The 23,488-nt window shown below is 33.5% G+C and overlaps 8 protein-coding genes across 9 annotated transcripts; 4 read left to right on the forward strand and 4 right to left on the reverse strand.

Annotated features, from left to right (window-relative positions):
• Window positions 1-248: 248 nt before the first annotated feature.
• Window positions 249-5,270, reverse strand: LOC109606945 (protein-L-isoaspartate O-methyltransferase domain-containing protein 1). 2 transcript variants are annotated; one of them, XM_020023465.2, is made up of 6 exons: window positions 5,099-5,270; window positions 4,586-5,041; window positions 3,726-3,980; window positions 3,067-3,497; window positions 1,384-1,835; window positions 249-1,324 (listed from the first exon to the last, which is right to left on the reverse strand). In XM_020023465.2, the coding sequence occupies exons 2-6, from the start codon at window positions 5,025-5,027 to the stop codon at window positions 1,102-1,104; spliced, it is 1,803 nt and encodes a 600-aa protein (XP_019879024.2). In that variant the 5' UTR covers window positions 5,028-5,041; window positions 5,099-5,270; the 3' UTR covers window positions 249-1,101. The 2 variants fall into 2 exon arrangements, with proteins under 2 accessions (XP_019879024.2, XP_049823248.1); XM_049967291.1 differs by having other exon boundaries at window positions 4,586-5,052.
• A 136-nt stretch (window positions 5,271-5,406) lies between these two features.
• LOC109606946 (peptidyl-prolyl cis-trans isomerase FKBP35-like) lies at window positions 5,407-6,758 on the reverse strand. The gene is made up of 2 exons (XM_020023466.2): window positions 5,800-6,758; window positions 5,407-5,746 (listed from the first exon to the last, which is right to left on the reverse strand). Exons 1-2 carry the CDS (start codon window positions 6,706-6,708, stop codon window positions 5,732-5,734), a joined length of 924 nt encoding a protein of 307 aa, XP_019879025.1. The 5' UTR covers window positions 6,709-6,758; the 3' UTR covers window positions 5,407-5,731.
• Window positions 6,759-6,892: 134 nt separating this feature from the next.
• LOC109606942 (peptidyl-prolyl cis-trans isomerase FKBP8-like) lies at window positions 6,893-7,786 on the reverse strand. Its single transcript, XM_020023462.1, has one exon. It carries the CDS (start codon window positions 7,784-7,786, stop codon window positions 6,893-6,895), a length of 894 nt encoding a protein of 297 aa, XP_019879021.1.
• A 2,159-nt stretch (window positions 7,787-9,945) lies between these two features.
• LOC109600491 (lethal(3)malignant brain tumor-like protein 4) lies at window positions 9,946-14,254 on the forward strand. The gene is made up of 7 exons (XM_049967068.1): window positions 9,946-10,048; window positions 10,367-12,312; window positions 12,670-12,898; window positions 12,954-13,064; window positions 13,115-13,315; window positions 13,375-13,594; window positions 13,647-14,254. The coding sequence occupies exons 2-7, from the start codon at window positions 10,369-10,371 to the stop codon at window positions 14,107-14,109; spliced, it is 3,168 nt and encodes a 1,055-aa protein (XP_049823025.1). The 5' UTR covers window positions 9,946-10,048; window positions 10,367-10,368; the 3' UTR covers window positions 14,110-14,254.
• A 94-nt stretch (window positions 14,255-14,348) lies between these two features.
• Window positions 14,349-15,224, forward strand: LOC109600495 (DNA replication complex GINS protein PSF2). Its single transcript, XM_020016654.2, has 2 exons — window positions 14,349-15,059; window positions 15,112-15,224. Exons 1-2 carry the CDS (start codon window positions 14,544-14,546, stop codon window positions 15,184-15,186), a joined length of 591 nt encoding a protein of 196 aa, XP_019872213.1. The 5' UTR covers window positions 14,349-14,543; the 3' UTR covers window positions 15,187-15,224.
• A 334-nt stretch (window positions 15,225-15,558) lies between these two features.
• LOC109600484 (gastrula zinc finger protein XlCGF26.1) lies at window positions 15,559-17,954 on the reverse strand. The gene is made up of 5 exons (XM_020016643.2): window positions 17,667-17,954; window positions 16,657-17,615; window positions 16,327-16,605; window positions 16,072-16,268; window positions 15,559-16,016 (listed from the first exon to the last, which is right to left on the reverse strand). The coding sequence occupies exons 1-5, from the start codon at window positions 17,811-17,813 to the stop codon at window positions 15,730-15,732; spliced, it is 1,869 nt and encodes a 622-aa protein (XP_019872202.1). The 5' UTR covers window positions 17,814-17,954; the 3' UTR covers window positions 15,559-15,729.
• Window positions 17,955-17,966: 12 nt separating this feature from the next.
• On the forward strand, window positions 17,967-19,460 carry LOC109600498 (caspase-2). Its single transcript, XM_020016657.2, has 5 exons — window positions 17,967-18,144; window positions 18,198-18,336; window positions 18,387-18,936; window positions 18,986-19,122; window positions 19,176-19,460. The coding sequence occupies exons 1-5, from the start codon at window positions 18,010-18,012 to the stop codon at window positions 19,418-19,420; spliced, it is 1,206 nt and encodes a 401-aa protein (XP_019872216.1). The 5' UTR covers window positions 17,967-18,009; the 3' UTR covers window positions 19,421-19,460.
• Window positions 19,461-19,811: 351 nt separating this feature from the next.
• Window positions 19,812-21,992, forward strand: LOC109607706 (caspase-3-like). Its single transcript, XM_020024183.2, has 7 exons — window positions 19,812-19,906; window positions 19,961-20,023; window positions 20,499-20,510; window positions 20,562-21,198; window positions 21,248-21,480; window positions 21,536-21,624; window positions 21,678-21,992. Exons 2-7 carry the CDS (start codon window positions 19,974-19,976, stop codon window positions 21,881-21,883), a joined length of 1,227 nt encoding a protein of 408 aa, XP_019879742.2. The 5' UTR covers window positions 19,812-19,906; window positions 19,961-19,973; the 3' UTR covers window positions 21,884-21,992.
• The last annotated feature ends 1,496 nt before the right edge of the window (window positions 21,993-23,488 follow it).

Consider the following 23,488-nt stretch of genomic DNA (forward strand, 5'->3'; position numbering starts at 1 on the left):
TATGTTATTTATTTTTAGATTATCTGTCACTTGAGATTGTACAGTGTAAATAAGTCGTCCACTAATATTTCGGAAATGAATAATATAGATATGAATTTTGTTGTAATTTATATTATAAATATGTTTTTAATAATTGTTTCATATATTTTTTGAGTGTGGTGTCATCCTACAACCAAGAAGTGATTTAGATATTTTTTCAACATCTAAAGAATGGAATTCAAGGGCCTGAATCAAGAAAAAAAACTAAGTTACAGATATTTGTTTTATTAAACCCCAAAAAAGTGTATACATAATTAATAAGAAAACAAACCAGTGTGGTCAGTTAAAAAATCACTAAACTTGTAAATTATATCACAATAACTAAAATTATAATATTAAAAAACAACCAAATATTTTTTTCGATCTAACATTAAAGTGTATAAAATTCCTTTGATGATTCCTCTATATTAACATCTATTCTAAGATTGCACAGCTCTATTCTAATGCACATTAAACAGCTGCGATTATTCATACATATATTTTACATGATATTCCCAACTTTAATATCTGTCAAATGAATCAAAATATTTCGTACAAAGGCAATATTATCCCATTAATAAATCTGTTAATGATTTTTAAACAGTTTTTTTATATTTCCTCGGTGATGTATGTTATGAGTAACTTGAAACAACGTATTATTTAAATTTACTTGTGTGTATCTACAAACTATATTAGAACAATTTTATCACAGCCTTCAAGGTTACAAGCCAGTCTACGTGCAAAATCAGCATATTATCCTATTAGAACCCGCAAAAACGCCATGAAAGAGGCCAAATCTAATTTTTGCAACTATTAAATTTAAAGACGATATCCGCAATTTAATCCATAATGCCTGTGTACGTTTGATTCTAAAAATTTGGCAGAAACGAAATGAGGGAATCAAATGAAACTGTCACAAAGTCATTCGACGACAGAAAATCACCATCAATTTATATCTGATATTGTGCACAATGTCTGTGTCAAAGTTTGGCACATAATCAATCAAAACATCAAAGATCGATGCTCACAACATAAAGCACCTGAAGAAAAGTTTTGCGAATTATTGATTTGACACGAAACCATTTAAAATTCCCTGTAAAAGTTCATGAAGTTTTTCAGGATAGACGGCAAAGGTAGCAATTGGATTTTTGCTTTCATATGTTCAGTGTAAGCGGATTGATACATTTTGTGGCCTACGTCGCGCTGCGACCCATGTTCCCAACACTCCTCCTCACTGCTTGTTGTAGTTGTGGTGGTGGAGGACGGACGGACATTCGAAGCGTTCTCACCTCCACCATTTTCTTCGCTGCAACAACAAAACAAACGGTTAGATTTGATAAAACATTAACAAAAAGGGCAAATTACTTCGGCTTGATGTTAATGGTAACACTGTGTAGTGACCGAGGTCCGTTGTTATTGTTGCCACCATCCTCATTTCCTAAGCCGTAATGAACGCGTACGTTGTCCTCGTCTTCGGACGACGACACGCACTGATGGTGTTCGACGATCTCGTCGCCCAAACCGCTGTCGAACTTCTCCCGTCTCTTCGAGGCGAACGGATTACGTGGCGAAGCCCTAACCGATCCAGTCTCGTCGTCGGTATGATTTTGTTCGTCCAACGTGAATGAGTCGTCGCGGGAACGGGACGAATTGGCGTCCGAATTGCTGCCGTGGATCGCACACTTGCTGCTGCCCGGACTCGGTTCGTTTTCGTTCGTGGAGTCCGGCAACGATTCCTCGTTCTGGACTTCCATGGGACTGCTGCTCGTTTGTTCTTGACTAGCTCCGTTTTTGGATGGGTGAACTTCCACCTCTACCTATATTTAAAATGTTTTCTTAGTAACTTATTTGATATTCTTTGATTGTATTTATGTGGCTACTCAAAAACTACCAATGGAATAAAAAGACATTTTTTGGGTATTATTGTGCCAAATTTGGAGTTCCATTGGCAGATTCCAAAAAGTTTAATAACTAATAACTCACATTTGACATTTCAAATAATTTAACTTAAATATAATAACAATTTTATTTTATTTTTTTTTTAATTTAAATTATCTTTTTAATATTTTAAACTTAATATTCCAAATATTTCAAATTTAAATTATTTTTTTTTTAATTATATTGCTTATTTTTAATAATTTAAACTTATTATTATAAATATTATAAATCTAAATTGAATATTTTTTTTATATTTAAATATAATTTTTTAAGTTTAATATTTCAAATAATTTAAATTTAAATTGTTTACTTTTAATTTTTTAAACTTACATTCCATATATTATTAATTAATGATTTTATTAATATATTTTTTAATTAAATTGTTTTTTGCTTTTACAATTTAAATTTCATTTTTAATATATTCAAGGTTCAAAGTTTAAAATAACATTTTATTTTTTATTTTAAATTATCTATGTTAATTTCTTAAAATTAATATTCCTAATATTATAAATTTAGATAAATTTTAACTTAATTGTTTATTTTTAAGATATTTTATATTTTTAATTTAATATATAAATTATTTTATTTTTTATATTTAAATTGTTTAATTTTTTAAGTTTAATATTTAAAAAATTATAAACTTAACTTAATCTTAATCTTATTATTTTTTAATTAACTTGTTTATTTTTAATTTTTTAAACTAAATATTTAATATTTATCTTTAAATAAATTTAAAATAACTAATAATTTTGAATTAAATTGTTTTCTTTAAATTTTTTTATACTCAATAATTTTGATGAAAGTGCTTATATTACATAAAAAATGCTTTTAGAAAGATTTTACCACTTGTCAAAAATTAATATATGAAAAAGTTATTATACTTTTCTGAAATCTCCCCAAAGACAGTTTATAAACGAATAAACATATGAAAATGCGATTTGTGGCAAACAAGTTGAGCACTGGACATAGGCAGTAACACCCTGCACAGGTTGGTAAAAGTCTCATCTTGATATCATGTTTATTACCGGATTACTTTTCTACTTCTATACAATTGGTAGGTAGCTTGTGAGCTACAGCCAACAGCATCCACTATTTGTCTTGAACTGTTACCTGAGTTCTATTTGCCAAGACGTTCCTCTCGCTCTCGTCGTTCGAATCATCCGTATCCATGACTTCCCTGTTCACCTCCGTGCTCATCGTGCGCCTCCTACGATACGGCGTTCTTTCAGGATGTATTCTCGAATTGGCCAGGTTCCTCGCATCTATCGACTCCAACATGAAATTAAAGAAGTCGTCCCTCTGGAACATGGAACGGGCGTCGTTCGGCCGACGAGGCCCCACGTCTCTGCCCTCCTCGTCGGAACTCTCGTCCGATTCGAAAACGGCGACCACACACCGACGAAGTGCCCTCTTCTTTTTCGGCGCTTTGGCCACAGCCGACGACTTCTTGACGGGCGGATGCTCCGACTCGACTATCTTACGAAGTATCGTGCGAATCTTCGAACGGCACATGGCCTGCAGTGAGGGCGGCTCAATTTCGACTATAATAATATCGCATTTTAATCAGATATTAATGATTGAATAGTCAATTTGTTCGCTTCCAATTGTTCCGAGTGTCAATAACAACCGAATTATGCAAAACTAGAAAAACAATGGATTCGTCATTCACATACGAAGGTGATTACTTCGAAATCGTAACAACTTATTATTAGTCCAAGTACAAATGCAAATACAATTACAATAGTTCGATTAAAACAACAAATACTCACACATATGTATAATTTCGGGATTGTTTTCGGAGGGTTGGACGAGGGTGGCGAAGGAAACTCCCATCAGAAGTCGGGAATCCCAGGAGGTTTCTGCGTTTCTCTTAATTTGGAGGAGTTGATCGTTGAGGGGCATGACTAAAATGCCGCCGATTTTGAGGAGATTTTTCAGATAGGCCTCATAGGCCATAGGGCAACTGGCGCCGCAGTATACTCGGTCGTAAAGCACGCCATCGTTGTTAAGGCACAAGCAGTTTCCTAAACAGAGATAATTTCATTAATTATTGAAAAAATGACTACATGGGCATTTTTATTTCTTAGATAAGAGCATGATAAAATTTAAAATAAAAACAGAATACTTCATTAATTGTTGAAATGGATTTATTTAATTATTGGACATTTTTTATAGTTATTTACATTCATTCCTTCATTATTTTTTCACAGTTTCAACGTACATTTTGTGTTTTTACAATGTATAAAATAATATTATAATTTGGTTCATTATTCAATATTTTTATAAAGAATAAAATTAATAAAGTGAAATTTATATTACTTATATATAAAAAATAAACAAGATGAGATATAAAATATCCAACAGATTATTTTTATTATATTTATTATCACTCCTCTATTGCAAAACATACAAATGAAATGTCATTATTTTAACTGCATTTACACCATTAAAATTAAAGAAACCATTAAAACTTTGATAAGAAATAAATGACTCAATCTAATTGAGTTACCATTCAGGCCCTGCTGCACTGATAAGTTAATAGCTTTGGTAATCACATAGTTGTTGTTCAAATTCCTCAAATTATTCATTAATGTAATGAATAATAAAAATTATTAAAGAAACATCTTACCTTGCATAAATTTGGGCTCACAGAAATCAAATTCATCTATGGCCCCTGAAAGCCGCTTGAACTCCTCCAGTTTTCTGTTGGCATACTCAATAACATCGGCGTGCAATTCTATGCCGTGGTTTATGCCATTACTACCCAACACAAGCCCTGCCATGGTGCTCAAGTATCCAGTCCCCGAACCCAGATTCAAAAATGAATGTCCCGGTTGCAATCTGAGACTCTCCATCACTTCCGAATAGATGCACGGCGCCGACAGATGTAAATTGCCACATTTCCAAGCCAAATCCTCGTAGGCATGGGCCCTGGCCTCTGGCAGAAAATACTCAGCTCGGTCTACAGCCCTGAACACCCTCTCAATGTCTGATGTCTTGATGTAGCCAGCATCGAGCAGGTTGTCGATCAGATCGTCGTTGCTCTGGCCGGAACTCACAACACCACCCATTTTTAACGTGAAATCTAAAAAAAGTCTTCGCTTTTATTACGCCACAACTGTACGTCGTACACAACTAATACCTGTTCGGACCGATTTAACAAACTGTCGCGTGCATTTTAACGCGTCGATTGCGACTGCACGTCGTTTTCGAACGGTGGAAACTGGCGCGGTATGTGCGGCTTGTTAATTACGATTTTTATTGTTATAGTTAGACGGGTTTTGAGTGTAGTAAGGATCAAACAGCTGTTTTCTTATTTTGTGCTGTGGTACAGAGCGCGTGCGCATCGCTACCATTTAGAGGCAGGGATTATTTATTTACATTACGGATTATCTTAAGAGTTTTGATAAAACACAGATTCTACAAACTATTAATATAATTAATTTTACATATCATTATATTATGTTTATTAAGTGAATAACAAACTAAAATTTGTTTACAATTAGTAAATTAGCCATATAACTTATTTATTAAGAAGTTAAAATTTTACAGACATATCAATTTGACATAATTTTAAATAAAGCATTTAATATAATTGATAACAGGACATACTACAAGACACCAACATCTTATTGGAGTCTCAAAATTTATCTAGCAAATGAAAAATTATGCTTGTCAAGAATAAGTTTTAACAATACATTTTCAATACTTATTTGATCACAATTCCATTTAATAATCATTTGTCCGTTGGGAATATTCATCTTAACTTGTTCATTTAATAGCGATCGGTCTAAAATAAATGTAAAACATTAATATTCAATCCAATAAGAATAGTAGACCTACCTTATAGTAGCGCGAGATTTTATATGCAACCACGCTTGCAGCAATTGCTAATATTTCTTTGACGGCTTTTTGAAGTTTCTTTCTCTCTATGATGTTATAAATATTATTTATTTCTTTTCTGACCTTCCTCTTGTGAGGTGCAATGTCCTTGGCCTTCCACAATAAGTTTAAAGCAGACCTATAATCACCAATGACTTTGTAGATCCGCGCTTTCTTCACCAACGCTTTAACGTTGTTAGGATTGCGGCTCAGAATCGTATCAATCACTTCGATTGCCGTGTTGTAAGACCCCATCATGGCCTGTGCGGATGCCAGGTCATACAACGTCTTATTCTGTAGCATCTGCTTCGGCTCCAACTTGACACATTCCAGATATTTCATGGCGCGCACGTAACACTGGCCGGCCAAATCATATTCGCCCTGTTTGTACCAGAAATTGCCGTACTTACGCTTCTTTATCCACAGAAATAACAATCTAGCAGAAGATATATCATGCATATTGACTTTTGGTCCCACCTTCCTTAAAATGACGTCGCACACCAAATTGGCATTTTCGGGCACCACACCGGGTAATCCCTTCGAACCGTAGCCAAATTTGGGGGTTAGCTTCAGCAAACAACGTTCGTGTATATTCATGGAGGCGACGGCAAAGTCCAACCCAGGAATTTCGGAAAGGTCTCCTATGTATATTTTTTGCCTTTCTAATTTGTGCACTTTGGTGCCGTTATCCAGGAACATCGCACACAGAATTCTACATACCTGCATGTCTTCAGGCTTCGTATTAGGCTGGCCCTCTTTTATGACTTTCTTCAGTATGCCCCCACAACCTAGCAAATCAATCCATCCATTGGATCCTTTGGTATCTTTCTGATGGCGTATCTTATTGAAAAAAGCTAACACATTGCCCATGATGTTTTACTTAACTTGTAAAATTGAGCAATATTGAAGGTTACTTTAGAATTATCTTTCACTTTTTGACAAGACCAAAATATTTTGTTTGTATCCATAGGCAACGGAACATTTATTGGAGACATATATTATTTATTATATTACAAAGATAAATAACAATATCATATAGCATAAAAGCTAAATATTAACACAAGAAAGGAATCAGACCTAATTGATAAAAAACTATTGCAGTTCCTACTATTAAAATTTCAATTACACTGTATTTGATTCCTTTTATCTTGATCAGTCGTTTCACATCATTCAACTCCTTTAGTACTGGTTCCAAGTCTGGCTCCAACTCCTTGGCACTCTCCAAGCACCTCAAGGCAGCCTTTAAATCACCCATACGTCTCTGAATCTGCGCCTTTTTCAACAAACCTTCAACGTAGTGTGGCTTCCGGGTCAAGGCAAGATCTATTGAAATCAAAGCATCTTCGTACGACTGAAGTTGCATCTGAGCGTCAGCTATGTGATAATAGATCTTGGTTTCGTATTTTTGTAAATAATTCCCCACGAAACTATGTGAGTAACTCAATGCACGCCTATAGCAGTGTATGGCGACATTGTATTGACCTCGTCGCATCCACCACTTACCATGCTTCTTTTTCTTATCGCAAATATTTTTCAATTTCCAAAAAGGCAAATTATCCAGATTTAGTTTCGGCATCAGCCTGGTTAATTCGATTACGCATATGATCGTGGCATTTTTGGGCACGATTTCGTTAACTCCTTCGGGACCGTAAGCAAGTCCGGGGTCGATTATGAACAAAGATCGTTCGTGCAGATTCATGGAGGTGATGGCAATGTCGATACCGTGGAGGATGTCGCAATCGCCCAGCGTTATCGTTTGATCTATTGCTCTATTTAGTTCAGTCTCGGGTTCCAAACTGATCGAGTAGTTTATGGTGCACAATTGCAGTGCCAGCGGTTTGGTATCGGGTTGACCTCCTATTAAGATTCTTTTCATTAGTCTTCCGCATCCCAGCAGATCTGTCCATCCGTCGTCGTCGGTGTTGCAATTTCTAAATGCAATCGGCATATTTCTAATGTTATTGGAGCTTCCCATTTTGTATAATGATGTTACTCTATGAAATGTGATTTTTGGATAAAATACTAGGGCCTTGTGTTTCAGATCTAGACTAATTCACAAAGCGTTCGTAACAATTATATTCTGATTTGGTGATTTGGCTTGTTTAATATTAAAATGTCAAGAAACGTCAAGTTTCGTTCATCATTTGTCAATTAGTTATGCGATTTTTGGGCAATTAATTATTGTCTATACTTTTTCCCACGATTTGAAAAAAAAAAAAATGTAAATTAACAGTCACTGCCACTTATCGTCTATTTATTTCAAATACATTTCCAATCATGGGTCCGAAATTGGTATACTAAACACCGCTAAATAGTTTCATCATTACAACCCGAGTAGTAGTGGGATATTTAAGTACTATGCAAATATGTAAAAAAAAAAACAATTTTTCAAAAATAAAGAAAGTTAATATGATATATGTAATATAAAATCAAATAAGTGATTATGATGACTCAAATTGTATTTAATGTTTGTCGAAAATTTTCCAATTCAGTCGGCCATCGGAATGAAGTTCCTATATATTAGCCTCCAAAGTCACCAGATCTTAATCCATTAGATTTTACAGTGAGACAAATTGGAAGAAAGTGTTAGTCAGTTAATAACTTCAAAACAATTACATCAAACTTTTAAAAATGCATATTTGCGAAAAATAAGAACTAGACCAAATGGTATTTTCACTCTAAAATGGAATAAATTTATGCATTTATGCAATTGATCTTGAAAATGCGAATGAAATATATATATTTATTAAATTAATAAAAAAAATCGTAAATGTTACTTTTAATAATAAAGTTTATTTAAAAACTATTTTATCCATAATAAGAGTTCTGAATTAAATAAATTTAAATTGAGATTCTCCACTATTACAATCACTTATTATAATTATGATAGTAATTATAATTATGTAGACATGCATAATTATTTAGCTTATTTTGCTAACAAATTGATATATATGGGATATGTAAAATACCTTTATTTTTTTATTACATAAAACATTTTTTAACGTTTATTTTATTCCTCCATCCTACATAATACATAGGCCACGTGACTGTGACGTTCTTTACCATGTTAAATTATACGTGATCGAATTAAATTATTGATTTCCAAATTCTGTTCATATTTACAATGACTGTGTCCTATTTTTAATAAACATATCATGGTTACACAAATAAACACATGTTTATTTTATTTTGTCGTTGTGAAATTATGTGAACAACTTGCGGCTGCGCACAAATTATTAACGAGTAAATTACATTTATTTACCTATAAAGATTTTAATACTGGTTTAAATAAACATGGAGAGTCACTGTTATCTATTTTTAATCAATTATATTCTAATTATAACTAAATTGTTATTATATTCGTGCTTATTTGAATGTGTTTGAGTTGATATGAAAATTTAACAAAACTAGCTAATAAATCTTTATGAAATTGCCATATTCGTGTGTCAATTAACCATACACTCTCAAGTAAAACATTAATATATTCCAGATCGATTTCATGCGTTTTTAACTCGTAAATTGTCCTAATTTAACCAATGTTAGGCATGTGACATAGGTTTAAGAATATTGAAAAAGTCTTTCCAGTTTTTAAAGAGTTGCAAACGAATCATTCACTTAAATTGATTAAACGTTCAATTTCTAAATATGTTGTTAGATAACTTTTCATTGTAATGGCGTTGATGGAAACTATGTAAACAAAAGTCGAGGCCGTTAATATTGAGAATTTTAAAGGTATTGCAACAGCTGAATGATTAGCACATCGAAAAAGTTCGTGTTATATTAGGTAAAATTATATTTTAGTTCATTTCTTGTGGATATTGTTTCGGAAAAGTGTCCTCTATGCGCGTGTTCCGGTATTAACCATTCAAACACGATTAATTCAAATTTTGATTTTTAAAATTGAATTTGTCAAATGCTGACTAGGTTTGAAGTTTGATTTACGTATTATCTGGTAAATATAATATTTTACAATATGTTTTTTCACCTAAAATTGATGTGACCATAATATTTTACCCGTATTATTAAATAATCCTATAAAGCGGGAAGTAAAACGCCATTCATTTTCTCATCTGTCCCCACTTTTTATCGCCTACGTGCGCAAGCGCTCGGTGTATTACACGGATATTTCTGCTATTCTGATGAATTCTTTCGGTGCTGTCAGAAAATTTAAGTTTTTTAATTTTCGCGTAGTTGTGGACAGCCGAAACAGGTAATTATCAATTATTTTTTATCCATTTAGTCGGTTCACGGCGACTTCGCACTCGCACTCTTTGTTTTTATTTTATAATTTGCGAAACTTTCGTTGCTGGTCGTCACTCACAACCGTCTGGACAAGGACTTTTATTTTAATTTGAATTTACATTTTTCACATTATTTCGGACGCTTTTTGCACTCATAAATAATTGGACAACACTAAACACTATTAAAACCACACACTCATCCAAGCATGTTTTATTATTAAACTTATGTGTTTATATTTAGTACAAAATATTTTTGAAAAGTTAATTGACTTGTTAAAATTTTACAGAGATGTCCTCAATAACCTCAGAATTATCCAGCAGCACAATGGATAATTCCAAGGCGACACTCAACATGGAAAATGAAATAATTCTACAAAACAACTCATCAGATGTAACAATTTCAAAGTTTGAATGTTCTACAACCATCTCAACAACTGTACCAACATCCAACTCCATTACCATGAAAACACTACCAGTAGTCTACATACAAACACCATTCACCACCATCAATAAAAATAACAGCAATTTAATCAACGTGAACAATGTGCCACAGTTTCAATTCACCACTTTAGGGCAAAACTCTACACCAAAACAACAAAATGTAATATTAGCACCAATGAATACTGGTAAACAATTATTAATTCAGAAACAGAACGTCGTGCCTATTTTACCAGCCACCACAACCAAAGTAAGTGGTTTAAACCTCGGCATGTTAAAAACAGTTAAATCAACCGAACAGTCACAGGACTGTTCACAAAAATACGTTCTGAGTAGGCTACCAATAACCGCAAAAAATAATGTGATAAAACCCAAAGTACCAATTCTGCCAGCACCAATTAAATCACAGGAACAAATACCTCCAACCCCAGCGAAAATTATTAATTTCAAATTTGTGGATGGGGAACTGCAGAGGGACAATAATGTTGTTGTTTGTGATAATTCCAATCAGGAGAATGACAATTCGGATGTGGAAAGTTCCATATTGTGTGATGAGATTATGGATGACAGTCCGGTTAAACTTGAGAAGGGCTTTGATCTCAACAATAAAATACCTGGTATTCTTAAGGAGTCGGTTAAGTTTCCTAAACATGGGATTTCTATACTAAAAAAGAATTATTCATTTTCAGAAAGAAAACCAGATAAAGTTGAACCTAAAGAAGAAGTGATTGTTAATGATGTTTCAGTAAGTGAGGAGACAATAACTGTGCCAGACATAAAAGCCACACAGAAGTCAGAGAGAAGGAGGAAGTCTAATTTTTCATACAGAAAAGACTATGATGACTTGGAAATAAGCACAGTAAGTGATAATAGTTTTGATAAAACAGCTAGCAAAAAAATAGATATGACTAGTGACTGTGAGATAAAAGTAAAGGATGAAACAAAACCTGATGTAGACATAAACATGAATGCAGATCTAGTGTTTGAGAGCATGTTACAATGGGAGGATGGCATTGGTTCATTGCCAGGCAGTGGACTGAAATTTTTTAAAAACGAATTCGAACTAATAGAATTCGTTACCGACGAGGAATACCTGAAAATGCGACCGAAAAAGCTCCAAAAAGAAAAGTCCGACTACCAGGAGGAGATGCGTTGCTTGGAGTGCGGCTGTTACGGTTTGCCTTCGGAGTTCATCAACCCGAAATTCTGCAGCAACGCGTGTCAGGAAGCTAGCAACAACAAATTGCCTAAGATAAAACGCAAACGGCGACGCGGCTGGGGCAAGAAAACCGACTCGGACAACAACAAGGATCAGAACAGCGACGACGATGAGGAGGACGTGTCGAACGAGAACAGCCAGGACAAGTACGCTTATCCCTGGGCCTGCGGCAAGAAAGGCTTCTCCTGGTCCAAGTATCTGGACCACATGAAGGCGAAACCGTCGCCGGTCAAATTATTCAAGGATCCGTTCCCGTACACAAGGAACGGTTTCAGGCCGGGCATGAAGCTGGAGGGCGTCGATCCGCAACATCCCGCCTGCTTCTGCGTGATGAGCGTCGCCGAGGTCAATGGTTACAGGATCCGGCTGCATTTCGACGGGTATCCGGACAACTACGACTTCTGGTGCAACGCGGACTCCATGGATATATTTCCGATGGGCTGGTGCGAGAAGTACGGACACGTGCTGCAGCCGCCTCCCGGCTATACGGTGGACAACTTCAATTGGCTTCAGTATTTGAAGGTGACGAAGTCCACGGCGGCGCCCAAGCATCTGTTCTGTAATCGCGCTGGAAACGTAAGTCGTTTTCCTTTGAGGATTGGCTGCATTATTTCATAATTGAATGAATGGAGCTATCTAATTATCTAATCTTTCAGTTTTAAGTGGCTATAAGATAATAATTTCTTCGAAATTAATATAAATAGACATTTACAAATAATTCCTATTAATTCATTTACTTAGTTTTATTATACCAACCATGAAAAAATCCTTTACAATGAATTTAAAGTATCTAATGTTATAGAAAATTTTAATATAAAAAAATTAATTTTAAATATTTACATTTAGATTTAAGAATATTTAAAATAAAATAGAATATTTGCATAAAGAAACCAATTAAGTGATCCCCAATTCTACTGGTTATAATTTTTTTAGGCAATTTGTCCGAATGGCTTTCGTGTGGGAATGAAACTGGAGGCGGTGGACAGAAAGAATACGTCTCTAGTATGCGTAGCAACCGTTCGTGATATGATGGATAACAGAATATTGGTCCACTTCGACAGTTGGGACGACATTTACGACTATTGGGCCGATCCGACTTCGCCTTACATTCATCCTGTCGGATGGTGCGATCAGTATGGTCACAATTTGACACCACCCAATGGTATAAATATACATTGTTATTTTCCTGGTTGAAGTACAGTTAATTTTACTCGTAGATTATCCGAATCCAGAGTCGTTTACGTGGGAGGCTTACTTGAAGGAAACTAAATCGGTGGCTGCGCCCGTAAGAGCTTTCAAACAAAGGGCAGCTTGTGGCTTTAAAAAAGGTAAAATCAGTTTAAAATCATCTTGGCAGAAAATTGATGCGACTGTTTAGGAATGAGACTTGAGTGTGTGGATAAGCGGGTGCCACAGTTAATAAGAGTGGCGACAGTGGACGACGTTAAAGGCCATCAACTCCGTATCCGATTCGATGGTTGGCCGGATAGATATAGTTATTGGGTTGACGACGATTCTCCAGATATCCATCCAGTAGGCTGGTGTCAAAAAACCGGACATCCAATTGAACCGCCACTAAGTAAGTTGGTTTATTAAATCGGCCAAACGGGATGGCGAAATGACTGTGGTTGCTTTCAGCCCCAGATGACGTTTACGATTTCTTAGAGTGTCCGACGGTGGGTTGCCGAGGCCAGGGTGACATCAGGGGTCCGAAATATCTTACGCATTCGACGCAGAAGTACTGTCCGTATGCAGAGGAAAACATAGACGCTGATAAAGTACTGCCGGACAGACTGTTGAGTCCGGACAGAACTCTGGAGGCTGTGATTCCAGTATCGCGTGAACCAAGGGAGAAACCGTAAGTTATTTTGTTTAGTCACAAATATGGGTTATTTAAATTGATGTTATAGGAGGAATAAGGTGGGTAGACCTCCGAAGAATCGTCCGAAAATTGAACCTGTGGATGAGGTGGTTGAGCCGAAACCAAAGCGGAAATACAGAAAGCGTATTAAGTTGGAACCGACTGAGAGCGCAGAAGAAAAGGCAATCAGTTTTATTGAGGAAAGCAATATTACACCAGTGGAAAAGGAAGTATTCCATAAACATACAAAGTTTCTACGTGAATTTGTTACGGAAAATATGGATGCGAGAACGTGGGACTGTCAAGAGGTTAGACAATTTGTTTCATCAATACCAGATTGTCGATCTTACAGTGATATATTCTTGGATGAAGATATTGATGGAGAGTCCCTGCTGGCACTGAGTCAAAAAGACATGGTGTCAATATTGAAAATTAAACTAGGTCCAGCAATAAAACTGTACAATAGCGTACTTTTGTTAAGGCAGCACACTAATAATCAAATGTATGAATAGTCGTTACTTTATTTGTATAATAATTTATTTATATGTTATGTTTTATTTTGCCTTAATGTACATGTTGTATAATATTGTGGAAAAAAAAATGATCTACTTTTTGAATAAGAAATGTTTTCTGAAAAATATACTGTCTTATTTTATACCTCAGTTTTTATTATTTATATCACTTTTTATCCTGCACTACTTAATTTATTGTCTACAGAAACAACATTGGGCTATTTCAGTTCAAAAATAAAATGATGGCACAAATTTGAATATTAAAAAATATTACCATCTTAAACTCCAACTGGTATAAGAATATTTTGAAAATGATATAAATTAGTAAATTATATGGCAAAATATTCTTGAAAACTTATTATTTACAAAAAAAAAATGTTTTTTGAGGTTATGTCTTATAACCTCACTCCAACGGTTATTTTTCAATATTTACTATGGATCCCGACGAAGTAGAATTTTTAGGCGAGAAACAATATATCACGATAATCCCGACTTTCAATAGCAACGTGATACATTTAATTTCCGGAGATGTGGGACCATTCAGAGCGAGTATTCCCGTGCGGGTGCCCCTTTGGATGGCGATTAACTTGAAACAGCAACAGAAATGCAAAATCCAACAACCCGATTGGATGGAAGTGGAAAAGTTGGAGGCTGTGAAGGAGGATGAAAAGAATTCCAGGACATTTACTAAAATGCCTGACAGACATTATATTGTTGTAGCAAAATTACTTTTGGGGCATGCTTCTGATGACATACCAAGGGCAGATGAAATACGCACAATCATTAAAGACATTTGGGATATAAGAATGTCTAAATTACGATCATCAGTCGATATTCTGGTGAAAAGTACTGGTTCTTATGCTGCTATAGATCACTTAACTTCAATGGAGATTAATTCAATTAGACCAATCCTTCCTCATGCACTAGACACAATTTATAGGCTGAAAACTGTAAGTCCCACATTTTTATTTATGGTATAAGTTTCTAATTAATTTGTTCTAGTCAAAACCAGGAGCAGGATCTCAAACTCAGGGAACAACTTCATTTTCCCGATCAAGTACTTCTTTTCATAGTTAAGCATTATTATAACATTAAAAATATATTTTTATATTTAATGAATTGTCTTATTTTATAATTTCAATTAATTCTGACATATTATGTAGTATAATAGTATGAAATAAGAAATTTTATTATCTTTACAACCAAATTATTACTTTTCCATAATTAAAATTTTTGATAACATAAATTTTACTAATTCCTAATGTAATTTGTACTTGAAAATACAAATATTTTAACAAATTTAAGTGAAAATCAATTAATTCAAAATTTTATCTTATACTAAATTCTTTTGTTTTTTCGTTTCATTAGTTTTATTTTTAATGTTCGCTCCTTTAAAATATGTATAGATACATCTTTCTTTGAAAAAACTTTCATTAAGAAAATATAAAATCATTGTTATATTTTATTATAAATAGTACGGTAAAAAACAATTATTCTTAATTCGATAACTGATACAGTCACAATCTGATAATAACACAAATATATCACTAAAATAAGCATTATAAAATTGATTGCTTTTCGTTTAAAAATATTCTGAAAATAGATTACATAATCCTCATTTCATTCAATGATAATTTTAATTTCTTCAGTAGAATTATTATGCGTTAACAAGTGCTTCCTTAAATTACGAGAGTCGTAAAAGCCTTTCCCGCATTTGGGACACAGATGTGTTTTCTCCCCCGTGTGTATACGCATGTGAGTGTTCAAATTCGTGACAATGGCAAATGCTTTACCGCACACGGAACAAGAATAAGGTTTTTCGCCAGTATGTACCCTTAAATGGTCCATCAATTTACGTTTGTTCAAACATACACGATTGCAGTGACTGCATTTAAATTTTGCCTCTCCTACAATAGAAACGATTAGTTTTAGGTTTTACAATAGGTTCTGATTGAAATTTACCAGTGTGCAGGCGCATGTGATCTCGTAAAGAACCTTTGCACTTGAATTCCTTGGAACATACGTCACAGACATGCACGTTTTCGCCAGTGTGATTTTTCATGTGATAGTCATAACCATCCTTTGATTTATATACTTTTCCACATATTGGGCAGGTGTACTCCTTGTCATTGTGTGCGTATGCTATGTGTATTTTCAATCTGTAAAAACAACAAATAAATAAGAAATAATAGACAATTAATTTTTAAGCAAATGAACCTTTTTTCACTGGCGTAAGCTTTGCCACACACTTCGCATGTAACATTCTTTGGACCATGTTGCAACACATGTTGTTCCAGTGTTTGTTTGGTAACGCAGACACGTCCGCAAACGGGACACGGATGTTCTCTTTTCGCCGAGGATTTTTTCTCGCCGTCATCGTCGCCGTGACTTCGCATGTAGTGCGCCACCAGAGCTTTGCGAGACTTGAAACCCTTGTCGCATAAGGTGCACAATTGATCCTCCGCCTTGTGACAATTTCGGACGTGATCATTTAAACTGAAACAAATATATGTTATTGAACTAATAATTTTTTACAACAAGTGTTACCGTTTTTGCGTGACGTAAGTCCTGCCACATTTCTCACAGTTGTAATTCTTGGGCCCATGCAATAATGTGTGCTGTCTGAGTGACTGCTCAGTGGTCAGCACTTTATTACATAATTTACAAGGAAACTGTCCCTTTTGGTATTTCTGATATATGGACAAATTATACTTTTTCTTTCTCTCATGCTGGTACAGAGTGCAATAAGAGGTGAATTCCTTCCCACAACATGTACAGTATAGCCTCTCTCCAGTGTGGGTTCTTTCATGATCTCTTAGCCCAAACTTTCTATTGTATCCTTTATCACAGTACTTGCATTTGTACCTCTTAACTGTGGAATGTGTGTGCATGTGTCTTTTCAAGTCCACCTTAGAATTAAACCTTCTGTCACATGTGGGACATGCATTGGGCTTTTCACCTGTGTGGGTTCTTATGTGTTCTTCCAATCTGGATTTGTGAGAGAAACCCTTGCCACAATGTGGACAAGTATGTTTTAGTGGTCTGAGATGTTTCAGTTCTAGTCGGTGTTTTTTTAATGCCGCATAATCGTCGTAACTTTCACTGCACACAGAACAAACAAATGGTGGACCATCCACTGTTCTGATGTAAGATTTCACCCGTTTTGGGCGTAATTTGGATTTGTTGTACATTCTTAAAGTTGATGGTCTGTTTCTTAATTTTCTTATGCATGTGTTTTGTGTGTCTTCTTTATCTGAATCTTCTGTTTTGACTGTTTCATTACAAGAATCGTTTTCATTTTCACTTTTAATGTAGTTATCTGATGCGTAATCTTCGGAAGTTTCAATTTCTGGAGTGCGCACATTTTGTGATTGTTTAGCTTGTTCAACAATTGATATTATTATTTGTTGGTTACTTTTGCATTTTTCTATAAATTTGTGAGCAGCATACAGTATGTCTGAGCAAATTCGACACACTTTTGTTGGGAATTGTTCGTTTTCATTGACCTGAAACTGGGTATTCTTAGTTGTTAAACTTAATAGTACAGATAAATGTACCTGAATCGACGTGTATGTTAAAATTAAATTTGACAAAATAATATTGTTGTCTAATTGTTTAGTAACAGGTTCTAATTCATTTTGTGCTAGGCAAAGTCTGCATATATTTTTAAAAGAGTCAACTGACAGTTCTTTAAATTCCTCCATAGTTTATAAATATAAAACTCCTGTCACTGTCAAAAGTAGTTCAAATAATTCGCTCGTTGGGGAGATTAGAGCTACGCTCCATTTCACTGGTTCGAATTTCACAGTTCACATTCGACAATGACAGATATACAAAGAATTTGCTTTGTTTGTTTATTGACTCTGTTGACCAAAGTTATTATTTTTCTATAATATTAAAATGAACGAGGAACAGAAAAACTTGGTGCTAAAACACTGGAGAGAACTTGTAAGAACATGTGATACAAAAAAGTTGTACCCAAAAATGTTGGAGAAAAAAATTATAACTGAAAGAGACATCAGAGATGAATTTTCGGTAAAAATAAATAATATGATTCGAATAAAATATGTTAATTTATTAATTTTTAGACTAATGATGATCTGAACAACAAAAGAATGTTTTTCTTTCATCTTCAAGATAAACCGAGAGCCTTTCCAATTTTATTGGAAGCCCTTCGTGAATCAGGACAAAATAAACTTGCAGAGCTCTTAAATAACAGACATACTGGTAAATATTTTATTTCATTAAATAATAAAATTCTACAAAGTTTGTTTTAGGCTGTGTAAGATTTCGTATGCCTGAGGAGGAGGTATTTGTAGTGCCCACTTCACCAATTGTCAAATCTGTTCACAACTTTATTCCTCTCACAATTAAAGTAAAAAAATCTGAAAAATTTTATGACACAACTGAGCACAACAAAAGCTATTTTTATAGAACAAGATCAAAGAGACGTGGTCGAGTTTTAATCATCAACAATTATGATTTCAATGACACCAATCAAGAGTACAGAAATGGGGCACAAGTGGATGAAGAAAATTTGTTGCAATTATTCAATCAACTGCATTTTGTTATAGAATATCAAAGCAATAAAACTGCTGAGCAAATGAAAATGATTATAAAAGACTTTGCCACTTATTCTGCTGAGAAAGTAGCAGACATCTGCTTTGTGATAATAATGAGCCATGGAACTGATGGTATGGGTGATTCAATTATATTTGGAAGTGATGGTCGCGAGATAAACACTTGCTGGATTGAAGACCAGTTCAACAACAGAAATTGTAAGCTTTTTGAGAACAGGCCAAAAATCATTTTATACCAAATGTGCAGGTAAATTTAATCCACTGTATAAATATAAGAATTAATGCATTGGTTTTAGAGGGTTACAGTTGGATTTGTCTTTGGTACATACTGAAACAGACTCTGCTACAACTCCTAATTCAGAAACTGCACCTCAGTTTGGAATTACTCTAAGGACTGTTGACGATATGTTAGTTGGTCATTCTACTTTGAGAGGTACCTTGGGTTGACTTTAATTTGTAATGTTACTTTGATTGTTTTCATTTAAGGATACAAGGCGCACAGGGACCCGGTTTTAGGTACATGGTACATAGAATTAATTTGCGAAATATTTATGAATCACTGCCATGACACACCTATTGATGACTTGCTGCAAATGGTTGATGAAAGGTTGAAAAGGCGAATGTCAGAGAAACACACTATGCAAACTTCTGAGTATTTGAACAGAGGATTCAAAAAGTGCTATATACATCCTGGTATTTATGAGGAGAATGGAAAATTGTGTGAATATTGAATTAATTGCTATTTAAATACTATGAATATACAATATATATTAATAGCCTTATATTAATAGATGTAATGTTTTACAAATAAATTTTGTAATCTTGTAAAACACGTTATTTTACTTACATACCTATAATTTTATATATTTTAGTATTCATGTGTCATATATATATATATATATATATATATATATATATATAAGCTTTTTAAAATTTTATTAATGCTTAATTTAAAATTAATGTTTCCTTAAATATGTGCCACAAATTTATCTATTGGAAAAACACGAAAACAAAATGTGTTGTGTATTAAAATATACAGTTACCTATTTTATTAAATAAACCTTATCAGCAGAGATTTGGTCTCCTTATCTGACAATAACTGTCAATAATCACTGCCTAACCAACCGTTTTCTTTGTGTCTCGACACCTTAGTTATTGTTTAAATCAAGCCGGGATTAATATCCTTATTGCTCACTTCCACTTTAGTAGTTGCTGTGGTAAACGTCGTATGTTATTAATTGTTACAGAGTAAACATTTGTTGCATTATTAGAGTGAAATGCAAAATGAGGAGAAATGATAAAGGCAAAAGTAGTGATAAAATTGTTGTAAAAAAGTGAGTATTTATGGTATATTTAATTTGTAATATTAAAAATAAGTAGTGTAATGTTAAATAATGATTAATAAATAAATAAATTAATATTCCTTTTAGAAATATATGAAAAACGAATTAATTGCGCTAGTTTTTTAATAATTCTGACTAAAATATGTTAATGTAGTTATTAGTCATCGTTAAAAATTTATTAACAAATTGGTTCATTTAATGTGAATTATTTATAGAACACTTTGTTCAATACTGAATTCAACAAAAGTCAATTTCTAATTGTTTAAGGGGTAGTCTAAATGTTTATAAATATATGTGCATGTATATTAATATGATTTTCGCAAACATCAACATTAATAGCATCCAATATAATGGAGAATTAATTTGGTACAGTTTATCTGATATACAATGAGTCATTCAAAGATATAGTTTTTAAAAATTTGGTTGGTATAAATATAAATATTACTAATTAAAATTTTTGTTACAGATCATGCACTCTGTATGTATTTCATGTAAGTTTATAAATTAGATCTAATTATTAAAATTTTAGGACATCCCAACAAACGCGTACGCTTCAATATTCTGAACAAACTATATATTCATCTAACACCAGCGCTAATTGGAACCGTAATGGAAGTAGTGCACTATTTAATACGAATAATAGCTTCTCAACATATCCGTCTACAGTTTCAAGTTTATTTGGACCAATAAACAATACAGATAGATCTCAAATTATTAATCTAACAACAGCAGCAACAGATGCAAGGCCGTTCTCTTCACAAAATGGTACAAATTCAGTTCCTGCAGTAAAAAATTTGCAGTATCAATCAGTATATAAAAGACCCAGTTATCCAGGAGTTTCTCAAACCAGTACTGTTATAAATAAACCTGCTTATTCTGGAAGTAGCCCACCAATTTCCAAACCCATTATTGTTTCTGCAAATCCAAGACCTTCTATTTCTTCTGTGACTTCTCAAGTTTCTCAGTCAAGTGGTCTTCCAAATGATCATGAAATACCGACGTACAACACGAAAGGCAAAAACAGAGCAAAAGTTCTAATTATCAACAATATTCTATTTAAAGGCAAAGAAGAAAGAAAGGGGGCGAAAAAAGACACCGAAGCTCTGGAAAAGTTATGCAAAAAGTTTAAACTAGAGTATACATCTAAAAAAGATCTAAAAAAAGATGTAGGTATATTGGTTTAGTATTGCAACGAGTTAATAGAAAGTTTTTTAGGAGATGATAAGGGCTGTGAATGACTTTGCAAAGTCTACTAGTCAGAAGAATTATAACATGGTAATAACCATTATAATGAGCCACGGAACGAGTATTCAGGATAGTCATGGGCAGATCACACAAATCAGTGGTATTGATGAAAAACTTATTCAAGTTAAGGAAATTACCGATATAATTGCATTACAAAAACATCTTAGTGGGAAACCAAAGATATTCATATTCCAGTGCTGCAGGTTATTACATTAGATAAAATTGCACTATGTCGAATATATTCGATTTTATTTGCAGAGGAGAGGAAGTACATACTGATGCTAGACCAATAATATCAAATGCTAAAAATCAATCGGACATGCTACTGGCCTATTCAACACTGCCAGGTAACATTTATGAATTTATTGTTGCTATTTGCTTATATGATTTATGTTTCTAGGTTTTGTTTCCTACAGAAGCCCCACTACAGGTTCATGGTATATCCAAACGTTGTGCTCAATCTTCAGCGCACACGCTCATCAATGGGATATTGAAACCATGCTGAAGAAAGTTGATGCCGAAATGAAAAATAAATATAATAAGGAAGCGCAAACTTCCTGCTATGATTGTAGGGGTTTTAAACGATGTTTTTTGTTTCAAGATTAATTAATCTGTTAATCTATAAGAGAAAAAGATCTATAATATTTAACATAGATATAATCATAGTTAAAGTATTTAAATGTAGAAGTATTTATGAATAAATTTGTATAAAATATTTCTACGTATAGTAAGTTTATTTTTATTTTTAATAATTTTCCCTATTTTGAATCACTTCATGATATAATATTTAAATACACCATAATTGAGTTCACAAAAACTATTACACTAATTAGCAAGCGGGATTTCGCTATAGAATTTCAGATAAAAACAAATTCAATAACATACGAAAATAGATTTTTTTCAGATAACCCTTTTAATTTGCCATCAAACAAAATGTAATTAAAATCGATGGCATGTTCCCGTGTTTACATAAACGGAATGAACGTCGAATATTGTTGGTTATGTTTGGAATCCGGTTGCTGAATTGCTCTTTTCAACTATATATGGCCTCTATTAATCAGCCAGTTTGTTTTTAATTTGATCACTTTTTGAATAATTCACACTGGGTTAAAAGGACTTAATTAATTATTTTGTGTTTTTTATGAGTAGGTTCTTTGAAATTTAACGTCGTGTGTTCCAGATGTTCATATTTAAGATCCATCTTAAATTAAATCGATTGACGGAAAAGGTTTTGAAGTGTGACACGAAATGCATTGATATCATATTCGAGAGAAATCTGATGAACGAACTGGCAAGACGAAATTAAATAATGCTTCATGCCTGCGAAATCAAAGCGTAAATTTGTTACACTTTCAATGCGATCGTTACGATTTTCTTTGCCGGCGGATTAAAGTTTTGCGCCGAACAATTACTATACGAGTAATTATATTTAATAAATGGACCGGCACTGTTAATTTTTCCAAAGCTGATTAGTCTGTTTGGCTACAAAGCGGTTTAGAGAAAATATTTTCAACCGAAATTATCAAAAGAGTCTCAAAGGACCTGACAAAAGGAGTATTAATTAATTTAAATGAACCAAACAGGATCTTGATATTTCCGAAGTTTGCAAGTGAGTCTTGGTTGTAATCTTTTTGCATCATTTAATTTTCATGCAAGAAATGATCAAAAACGTTTTGTTTGTATTTGATCTTTGAAAGTTTTATATATTTTTAATTAACAGTGGAAATTAGTTTAAGGTAAAAATGAAAGTGATATTAAATTGATGAACGCAATTAAGTTTGAGGAAATTAATTAGTCTTTTAACTTTTTAAACGACTAAAATAAACAAGGATTTAATCTATAATGTATACTTACAAAATATTGATTTAGTTTCTTATTTTATAACTAGAAGTTTATGATTACCTTTTACATACAGAGTTACAATGAATATCAAATATTTAAAGTGTAATGTGGATCAAAATGAGTAGAAAAGTTTTTATAAATATATAATAAGTATTCTTTTTTGAAACATTTATTTTCACTTTCACACTTATTTATAATGTATAGACAAATAAAGAAAACTTCTAACGCAAACGGAAAACAAAGTTACGAATGATGTTCAAACTGTTCTCTTCCATTTCTAAACAGACATAACATTTTTGTGCAAAGCATTTTCGAACTCTTTTTAGCAACACATACTGGCTATGATTATTTAATTTTTTGACTAATTTA

Source organism: Aethina tumida, chromosome 5, assembly GCF_024364675.1.
Source record: "Aethina tumida isolate Nest 87 chromosome 5, icAetTumi1.1, whole genome shotgun sequence".
Taxonomy (NCBI): Eukaryota; Metazoa; Arthropoda; class Insecta; order Coleoptera; family Nitidulidae; genus Aethina; species Aethina tumida.

Excerpts from the sequence above, each read along its gene's own strand:
- LOC109600484 (XM_020016643.2), bottom strand. The coding sequence starts at position 17,813 with ATGGAGGAATTTAAAGAACTGTCAGTTGACTCTTTTAAAAATATATGC. Across the intron at positions 17,616-17,666 it reads TAACATACACGTCGATTCAG|GTCAATGAAAACGAACAATT; the intron begins GTACATTTATCT and ends ACCCAGTTTCAG. Across the intron at positions 16,269-16,326 it reads GCTTACGCCAGTGAAAAAAG|ATTGAAAATACACATAGCAT; the intron begins GTTCATTTGCTT and ends TTGTTTTTACAG.
- LOC109600498 (XM_020016657.2), top strand. The coding sequence starts at position 18,010 with ATGAACGAGGAACAGAAAAACTTGGTGCTAAAACACTGGAGAGAACTT. Across the intron at positions 18,937-18,985 it reads ATTTTATACCAAATGTGCAG|AGGGTTACAGTTGGATTTGT; the intron begins GTAAATTTAATC and ends CATTGGTTTTAG. Across the intron at positions 19,123-19,175 it reads TGGTCATTCTACTTTGAGAG|GATACAAGGCGCACAGGGAC; the intron begins GTACCTTGGGTT and ends TTTTCATTTAAG.
- LOC109606942 (XM_020023462.1), bottom strand. The coding sequence starts at position 7,786 with ATGCCGATTGCATTTAGAAATTGCAACACCGACGACGACGGATGGACA.
- LOC109600495 (XM_020016654.2), top strand. The coding sequence starts at position 14,544 with ATGGATCCCGACGAAGTAGAATTTTTAGGCGAGAAACAATATATCACG. Across the intron at positions 15,060-15,111 it reads CAATTTATAGGCTGAAAACT|TCAAAACCAGGAGCAGGATC; the intron begins GTAAGTCCCACA and ends AATTTGTTCTAG.
- LOC109606946 (XM_020023466.2), bottom strand. The coding sequence starts at position 6,708 with ATGGGCAATGTGTTAGCTTTTTTCAATAAGATACGCCATCAGAAAGAT.
- LOC109606945 (XM_020023465.2), bottom strand. The coding sequence starts at position 5,027 with ATGGGTGGTGTTGTGAGTTCCGGCCAGAGCAACGACGATCTGATCGAC. Across the intron at positions 3,981-4,585 it reads TGAGCCCAAATTTATGCAAG|GAAACTGCTTGTGCCTTAAC; the intron begins GTAAGATGTTTC and ends ATCTCTGTTTAG. Across the intron at positions 3,498-3,725 it reads TCCCGAAATTATACATATGT|TCGAAATTGAGCCGCCCTCA; the intron begins GTGAGTATTTGT and ends ATATTATTATAG.
- LOC109607706 (XM_020024183.2), top strand. The coding sequence starts at position 19,974 with ATGAGGAGAAATGATAAAGGCAAAAGTAGTGATAAAATTGTTGTAAAA. Across the intron at positions 21,199-21,247 it reads AAAAAGATCTAAAAAAAGAT|GAGATGATAAGGGCTGTGAA; the intron begins GTAGGTATATTG and ends AAAGTTTTTTAG. Across the intron at positions 21,481-21,535 it reads TTCATATTCCAGTGCTGCAG|AGGAGAGGAAGTACATACTG; the intron begins GTTATTACATTA and ends TTTTATTTGCAG.
- LOC109600491 (XM_049967068.1), top strand. The coding sequence starts at position 10,369 with ATGTCCTCAATAACCTCAGAATTATCCAGCAGCACAATGGATAATTCC. Across the intron at positions 12,899-12,953 it reads CAATTTGACACCACCCAATG|ATTATCCGAATCCAGAGTCG; the intron begins GTATAAATATAC and ends TTTTACTCGTAG. Across the intron at positions 13,065-13,114 it reads AGCTTGTGGCTTTAAAAAAG|GAATGAGACTTGAGTGTGTG; the intron begins GTAAAATCAGTT and ends GCGACTGTTTAG.